General features: G+C 40.5%; 1 protein-coding gene and 2 pseudogenes across 1 annotated transcript; 2 read left to right on the top strand and 1 right to left on the bottom strand.

The window, feature by feature from the left end:
* Positions 1 to 673: 673 nt before the first annotated feature.
* Positions 674 to 1,507, top strand: LOC132518194 (ADP-ribosylation factor-like protein 1). Its single transcript, XM_060146203.1, has one exon. The coding sequence runs from the start codon at positions 778 to 780 to the stop codon at positions 1,252 to 1,254; it is 477 nt and encodes a 158-aa protein (XP_060002186.1). The 5' UTR covers positions 674 to 777; the 3' UTR covers positions 1,255 to 1,507.
* A 4,973-nt stretch (positions 1,508 to 6,480) lies between these two features.
* LOC132517015 (ATP synthase subunit a-like) lies at positions 6,481 to 7,161 on the bottom strand (annotated as a pseudogene).
* Positions 7,162 to 7,618: 457 nt separating this feature from the next.
* LOC132518195 (diphosphoinositol polyphosphate phosphohydrolase 2-like) lies at positions 7,619 to 8,253 on the top strand (annotated as a pseudogene).
* The last annotated feature ends 772 nt before the right edge of the window (positions 8,254 to 9,025 follow it).

The following is a 9,025-nucleotide window of genomic DNA, read 5'->3' on the forward strand; positions in this document are numbered from 1 at the left end:
GTATTTTATTTGTTATATCATCCTCAGAGCCAGGCACAGTACCTGGCAAATACTATATAATATATATTTTAAATCAAATTGAACAAAAAAAAATAGGAAAAATGAAGTACTAAAACAAGTCACAATAGGTTTAATATAAGTTAATCTTTTCAAGCTAAATAAAGGGGCAAGATGACAGGGACAGATTTCAGCACTTATGTTTGCAGGTGCACACCTTGTGGCTCTTTCTTGGGTGGCTGCAGGAGATTTTGAATTAAGGATTACACAGACAGCCAATATATCTATGTTCTATTATTATTTAAGCACCTGGCGTTGTATGTTTTCTAAAGCACACATTTTTACATAAATATTTGAAATATTTTGGGTCACCTTCATTCTAATTGGGAACTCTCTACTATCCAGAGAATGCATAAAACCTCAGTGAACTATCATGCACGTCTCTTTGGATATTTATTTAAATTAGAAAAATTATTCACCAGTTCTGTCTTAGAAACTTTCAGATATTTATAGGTAATTTTAAATGACCTTTTTGGATATAAAATACATGTAGTTAGCATTATTCAAAGGTTATAGAAGAATGTACAGGCGGTGGCCCCTTGCTTCTGCCCGGCCAGGAGGTCTGACGTGGAAGCTGCTGGCTGGCCAAGCTTCCAAGGAAACCCCCTGGGAACCAGAGCCCGAGCCGGAGCCAGAGCGCAGGCCTAGGCGAGGGGAGGTGGCGACTTCGAGGCTCGATTAGGCTTCGCTTCCGAGGCTGGGGCCAGTCTCTGATGGTCGATGAGGGAGGACAGGCAGTTCATCATGGGTGGCTTTTTCTCAAGCATTTTTTCCAGTCTGTTTGGAACCCAGGAAATGAAGATTTTAATTTTGGGATTAGATGGAGCAGGAAAAACTACAATTTTGTACAGATTACAGGTTGGAGAAGTTGTTACTACGATTCCTACCGTTGGATTTAATGTTGAGACGGTAACATACAAGAACCTAAAATTCCAAGTCTGGGATTTAGGAGGACAGACAAGTATCAGGCCATACTGGAGATGTTGTTATTCAAACACAGATGCAGTCATTTATGTAGTAGACAGTTGTGATCGAGAGCAAATTGGCATTTCCAAATCAGACTTAGTTGCCATGTTGGAGGAAGAAGAGCTGAGAAAAGCCATTTTAGTGGTGTTTGCAAATAAGCAGGACATGGAACAGGCCATGACTCCCTCAGCGATGGCAAATTCACTTGGGTTACCTGCCTTGAAGGACTGAAAATGGCAAATATTCAAAACTTCAGCAACCAAAGACATTGGCCTTGATGAGGCAATGGAATGGTTAGTTGAAACATTAAAGAGCAGACAGTAATTCAGTCACTTCTGCTCCTCTGAAACGAAGACCACATCACATATCCCTTTGGAAATAGTTAAAGTGTGCTTCACACTACTAAATGTTAAAACTGTATGATTGTCAGCATATACCAAACTGACTGCAACATTTGTAATAAATATTAAAAATAAGTATTTGGTTGGAAAAAAAGAATGTACATAGTAAAGCCTCCTTCCTCCCTCCATTGCCCAGTCACATAGCTCTATACCCTCAAAGCAAACACTGAGGAAAATTTTATAGATCATTTGTAAAATGGGAAATTAGATAAAATGGCTTTAAATAAGTTCTTCTCACATATTATTCTTATTGCATACACCTGGTCAAGGCTCTCTCACCTTTTAGATCTCATTTGAAAAGGGACAAACTTAAGAACCTTCCTGACTCTTCATTTTGGTTCAACTTTCTCTTGCTTTTGATCCCATAATATCAGATAATTTATCTTTTATAATATATATCATACCCACAATTTATTATACAATATCTACCTTTCCCACTGGACTATAATTTTTATACAAGATAGGAAAAATATATCATATTCACAGGTATGCTCTTACCCTTAAACAGTGCCTTGCACAAGTTTGATACATAATGAAATCTTAGTGAATGAGTGTGAAATTAATGTGTGGGTTAATCTATGAGTCCAGTCCAAAAAACAGAAACCATACTAGGTCTTTTAAGCAGAGGGAATAAAATTCAGGGAATTGTTTACATGGATGATAGAAGAGCTGGTGAATCAATCAGGGATAATTAGGCAAACCAGAGATTAAAAACATCTAGGAGCATGACTAGCCTAGACAAGAAGGGACAGAAGGAAGAAGTAGTGATGGAACCACGGAATGCGTTTTGGGACTCAGTAGAGCATAGATCCTTCTGTCTCAGTGCAGAAAGAATTCAGCGAGAGGCAGAGTGACAGCTAAGGAACGAGTTCATTAGTATAGGACGCTTGTGAGAGATAGAACTGGCAGGCAAGGGAATGCCACCCTGAGAACTAAGTGGGCTACATTTTTACAATCAAAGGAAAAAGACCATCTTCTTCCTCATTTTTTTTTTCTTTTTTGCGGTACGCGGGCCTCTCACTGTTGTGGCCTCTCCCGTTACGGAGCACAGGCTCCCGGAGCACAGGCTCCCGACGCGCAGGCTCAGCGGCCATGGCTCACAGGCCCAGCCACTCCGCGGCATGTGGGATCTTCCCGGACCGGGGCACGAACCCGTGTCCCCTGCATCGGCAGGCAGACTCAACCACTGTGCCACCAGGGAAGCCCTTCTTCCTCATTTTGAGTAGATATCAAACTTCTGTCTCTAGCTCCTCCTCCACATGGGGTGGGGGAGTTTTCTTTTTCCTACATGGTCGAACTGGGACTGTCATGGTACTATGGGGATGAGCAAAAAGGCAGTAACATATACTAAAATATAGTAAATCATCTCAGGTTTCAGTATAATGCCACCTTTCCCCTATATTCCTGCTCTTAGTACGTGCAGAAAAAGCCCCTTCTCAAGGATCATTAACTTACTGACTTCAATGGACAGGATGTGGACCATTCCACCACTGTTTTATTGTTTTGGGGTATGTCTCATGCTTCTATCGTGTAGTTTTGTTGCTAAGTAAGCCCACTTGGTTTTGTTGTTAAGCAGGCCTACTTTCTTGTGTAATCATTTATTTATGCGGTCTCCCATACTTTGGTCTCTACTTATGATCCCTTAGTGGGATTAACTATTGAATATTTAATCACCTATTTTGTCCCTTTACTCTGTCCCTATCAGTGATACCAGATCTAGAAGTTAGGCTACTCAAAGAGCTAGAACTTTGGCTATCAGCAGTTGGATCTCAGAAGGAGGGGTTTTTTGTTCTGCATGAGCTGAGAAGATGCAGACACAGCCAAAGATATTCCTGCAGAGTCTAAGAGAGGAAGAAATACTCTGGTTTCTCTATTGCTCTCACCTTCCCATTTTCACCATTGCTTAAACCAGAATCCAGTTGGCAAGAGAGACCAGCTGGCAGGAAAATGGTGTTCCCTGTGATGTAGAACAGAGTGGGAGAAAGGGCAGGAAAAGGAAGAGCAGAGTAACAAATACTCAGTACAATTGACCCTATAAACCACCTGGCAGGCTCATTTCTTGGGGAGCCAGCCTGTGACCAGCAGAACACAAAATACTAATTCAGTGTAGATGAATTCAGTATAGATGTGTTTTCTGGTATTATTTTTTCAAGACAGTAAAGAGCAACATATTTCTTTGACAAAATGAAAGTATTATACAGGGTTTAAGTCAACGCATACTCATAAGATGCTACTGGGTTGGTATATAGGAAGATGTATATTGAGTAATTAGTAAAATGAATTGTGTCCATAGACAAAAAGAGAATCATGGTGAGAGTAATTAGTTCTGACATGTAGACTATGTAAGGCTGTTAGAAACACAAAGAATAGAATGGAAAAATTATTTTACATACTTTTGTGGGAAACATTTATAGCTTCTGGGACATAAAAATGTGTGATCATAAACGATCTTGTGTTTTTCTGACAGCAAATTTATGGTCCAAGTAGTAGATTTCAACCATCAGAGAAAACATTCCAGACCGTTTCTTTCTTTTTCTTTTTTTTTCATTGTTTCATTATTGAAGAGCTGACAGGAAAATGAGAAAAACAATTAGTCAATTACATAAATATAGAAGGTTTTCAATAAATATATTCTATCTCTAGAATAAAGAAAATATTATTAGGTTATGGAGGATGTGGCCCAACTGTTGGTGAAAAAATTATGTGTTTGTGTGTCTGTAATATTGGTGGTGGAAGGAATCCAGGGAAAGAAGCAAAAAACACAGATGATGAGTTATTTCTGTCTCCTGGTGGAATCTCATGAAAAAAGTAATGCAAAAAAGTGAATTATTTGAACTTACACTATCCAGATAATCTAGTGGTATACCTTAAAGTTTCTGGACACTTGATGCAAGCTCATTAAGTAAATGATTGATTGAATATATGGAATAATACAGGTGGAAAATGTACTAGAGACCATAAAGTAAAATTTCCTCATTATACAGATGAAAAATTGAGACCAAGAAAGGACAGAAACTTTCAAGTTTGCAGATATATGACAGATGATAGAGTTCCTAAAGACTAGCAGTTAAGAATACTCACTTTGCAGTCGGTCACACTTGGGATTGATTTACAACTTTGTTACTTCTTGTGTGACTATATGCAATTAAGTTCTTTCTGCCTCAGTGTTCTCATCTGTTACAGTTGGTCCTCCACATACACGATTCCTCATCCACGGATCCAATCAACCAAAGATCCAAAATATTTGAAAAACATTCCAGAAAGTTATAAAAAGCAAAACTTGAATTCGCCACATGCCAGCAACTACTTATCATACATAGCATCTACATTGTATTTACAGCTAATTACATAGCATTTACATTGTATTAGGTATTAAAAATAATCTAAAGATGATTTAAAGTATACGGGAGGATATGTATAGGTTATATGCAAATACTATTCCATTTTATATGAGGGACTTGAGTATCTTTGGATTTTGGTATCCACAGATATATAGTCCCCTGCAGATACCGAGGGATGACTGTAGTGTTAACTTTAGCTACATTTTCCCAAAGGACAGACACGTTCACGCTCACCAGATGCGCTGGGAGAATTCCTTAGGGATGTGGTCAGCAACACTCCACCCTCTCAGTGAGAATCTGTCCAATGTGTCTCCTCAAGTCTTCCATTTTATAGAACTATTCCGAAGGCTAGAGGGGTCCAACAATATATAATTATACAAAAATATGCTGAAGATTGGTCTAAAAAATAGAATACTCTGGGTTGCTCAGGGAAGGGGTAGTAGGAGGGCAATTTCTAGGTCGGAAAGAAGGAAGGTGATTGCTACTAGGAAAAATTTTATGGAAAAGGGTAGGCGGGCGGATCCTATAGGGTCAAATCCGCATTCAGAGGTGCTTGTTTTTTATGCGTGTTTAGTTGAGGAAGTCAGAAGGTGATAAGTACGAGTAATGAGGCTAGTATTGTGTTTGTTCATAGGGTCAGCATTAGGTTTATTGTTCTTTTTCAGAGTGTACCGAAACCAGCTGATTGGAAGTCAGTTGTACTAATTAATACTGAAAAGACTATGAGCCTCATCAATAAATAGATACGTAAAGAAATAGTCATACAGCATCTACAGAATGTCAGTATCAAGCAGCAGCTTCGAAGCCAAAGTGGTTGTTGGATGTGAAGTGGAATTTTAATTGGCGTAGGAAACAAACAACAAGGAAAATACAACCAATAATTACATGTAGTCCGTGGAATCCTGTGGCTACGAAGAAAGTTGATCCGTAGACTACTTTTGAGATCGTAAATGGGGCTTTGTAATACTGTGATGCTTGTAGGAGTGTAAAATAAACACCGAGGGCGATTGTAATAAAGAGGGCTTGAAGTATGTGCTTACGATTTCCTTCTGTAAGGCTGTGATGGGCTCAGGTAATGGATACACCAGAGGCCAATAGCACGGAAGTGTTGAGGAGTAGTACTTCTAGTAGGTTTAAGGGGTGAATGCCTGTTGGTGGCCAGCACCTGCCTAATCCAAGGGTAGGAGCGAGGCTTGAGTGGTAGAAGGCTCAAAAAAAAGCCGGTAAAAATAGACTTCTGGGGCTTCCCTGGTGGCGCAGTGGTTGAGAGTCCGCCTGCCGATGCAGGGGACACGGGCTCGTGCCCTGGTCCGGGAAGATCCCACATGCCACGGAGCGGCTAGGCCCATGAGCCATGGCCGCTGAGCCTGTGCATCCGGAGCCTGTGCTCCGCAAGGGGAGAGGCCCCAACAGTGAGAGGCCCGCGTCCCAGAAAAAAAAAAAAAATAGACTTCTGATACGATAAATAAGATTATTCCATATGGAAGTCCCTTTTGGACGGTTGGTGTGTGGTGGCCTTGGAAAGTGCTTTCTCCAATGACGTCTTGTCATCACTGATATTGTTAGAATATTAGTTAGTAGGCCCAGTATTAGTAGAACTATTGAGTTGAAGTGGAATCATATGATTAGGCCTGATTTTATAAGAGCTGAAAGAGCTCCCAGAAGGGACCAAGGACTAAGATTTACTATGTGGTATGTGTGGGTTTGGTGGGTCATTATGTGTTGTCATGCAGGTATAAGCTTACTAAGAGGGTGAATACATAGGCTTGAATTATAGCGACAGTGAATTCGAGGAAAGTGAGTAGGGCGAGAATGATAAATGTGATGAGAGCCATGAATGTGCTGGTGCTTATTAGCACTAGGGTTGTCTCTCTGATTAGATGTATTAGTAAGTGGCCTGCTGTAATACTGGCTGTGAGTCGCACAGCCAGTGCAACTGGTTGGATGAATAGACTGATAGTTTCGCTAATTACTAGCATAGGGATAAGGAGGCTGAGTGTGCCTTGTTATAAGAAGTGGGCTAGGGATGCTTTTGTTTTATTACGGAAACCTGTAATGACGGCACCGGCTCATAGTGGGATGGCTGTTCCCACATTCATTAAGAGCTGTGTGGTGGGTGAAAATGAGCGGGGCAGTAGTCTGAGGAGATTGGTTGACCCAATAAATAGAATGCGTGATATTAGTATTAGTGATCAAGTTTGTCCTTTATGATTATGGATACCTATTATTTGTTTTGATATGAGTTGAATTAGCCATTGTTGAAGGGAAATTATGTGATTATTAATTAGTCTTTTTGATGTTGGAAATAAAATACTTGGGAATATAATGATCAGAATGACTATGGGGAAGCCTATTATTATTGGGGTTACGAAAGGGGCAAATAGATTTTCATTCATACTGTTTCTCAAGGGATAGGTTGTTTTTGCACTTTAGTGAGTGTTGATTTTGGGTTGGGGTAGTAGATGTGTTTTGAGATTTTTATTTGAAATATAAATAATGATAGAAATATAGATGAAATAGTAATAGTAATATTATTACTAGGACAGGTAAGGATAGTAGAAGCAATGCTGCTGTGGTTAGTACTTGTCATACGAATAGTGGTGTTTGGTACTGGGCTATAGCGGGTGGTTTTATGTTCATGATAGTAGTGACAAATTAACAGCCCCGAGAATTGAGGATACGCCAGCTAAATGTAGAGAAAAAATAGTAAGGTCAGCTGAAGCTTCTTCATGTGCTGAGTTGGGTGGGACCCGGCCTCGCTGCCTTTGCCCGCGCCGCCGCCTCGCTTTCTTGCGCCCCGACTCGCCCTCGCTCCCACTCCCCGGCGGGGTGGCGGCTGCCGGAGCGGCAGAGGCAGTAAGAGCCCGCCTCTATGATGAAGTTCAAGCCCTACCAGACGCGGACCTATGACCGCGAGGGCTTCAAGAAGCGGGCTGTGTGCTTGTGCTTCCGGAGCGAGCAGGAGGACGAGGTGCTGTTGGTGAGCAGCAGTGGGTACCCAGACCAATGGATTGTCCCAGGAGAAGGAATGGAGCCCGAGGAGGAGCCTGGCGGTACTGCCGTGAGGGAGGTTTATGGAGAGGCTGGAATCAAAGGAAAATTGGGCAGACTCCTGGGTATATTTGAGAACAAAGACCGAAAGCACAGACATATGTTTATGTTCTTACTGTCACTGAAATACTAGAAGCCTGGGAAGATTCTGTTAATACAGGAAGAAAGAGAGAGTGGTTCAAAGTAGAAGATGTCATCAAAGTTCTCTAGTGTCATAAGCCTTACATGTCGAGTATCTGGAAAAACTAAAGCTGGGTTGTTCTCCAGCCAATGGAAATTACACAGTCCCTTCCCTTCCAGATAGCAACACTGTGTTTGTAAATGCTGCACAGACCTCTGGGCTGCAGTCTAGTGTGGGACAGAGAGAACTGGAAGGACCTCTTCCACCATGTGCAGTCTCATGGGCAGAGGCTTTATTATCCTTGGCAAACATCTGAATGACACTTGCAAACTGTCTGAATTTGCCATGCAGGATTTTCAAACAATTTGCATAAACTGTCTGGATTTGCCATGCAGGATTTTCAAACAATTTGCATGTTTTTTTTTTCAGATGCTTTCAAATCTTCTTTAAAAAAAAGAAAAAGTGCAAAATATTTTAACAAGCCAAAGCCATGTGGAATTATTTTTAGATGCCTTAACTGTGCCCCCAGCCCACACACCTTGTTATTTTGGTTGGCATTTTCACAGCATTTTTTTCTCAGTTTTTTGTCCATTTGATGTCAGTCTGTGGTTTTTGTCAGATCAGCTTATTCATAGGTATATTTTCCCCTTAAATTGTTTTCTCATTCACAGTATTAACATATTCAACAAATCCTTCTGTTGTGGGAATTTACGACAATAATTCTTGATATTAAAGCAGGCCATCAACCCCAAAACTTGTTTCATAGGATCACAATTTTGATTCATAGATTCCAGATTTTGGACTATTTCTATATGGCCCTATTTTCAGGAATTTGTCAACACATTTGTCTCAATTTTCGTAACTGGTATTATGTCCCTAACTACCTGATATGGCCAGTTCCCCTAAAACTCAATAGTCCTTTAACACAGAGTTTAACTCTATAGAGCTGGTGATTGTTAGGCAGGTACAGTAAGCAAAATGCATGTAGTACATAACATCTTATCATTAAAACTGTATTCATGGAATTTGAGTTAGCATGTTCCATTGACAATTCCCTTCATCCATAATCTCTCTTTACACAGAATACA

The sequence above is a fragment of the Lagenorhynchus albirostris genome, chromosome 3 (assembly GCF_949774975.1).
Source record: "Lagenorhynchus albirostris chromosome 3, mLagAlb1.1, whole genome shotgun sequence".
NCBI classification, from domain to species: domain Eukaryota; kingdom Metazoa; phylum Chordata; class Mammalia; order Artiodactyla; family Delphinidae; genus Lagenorhynchus; species Lagenorhynchus albirostris.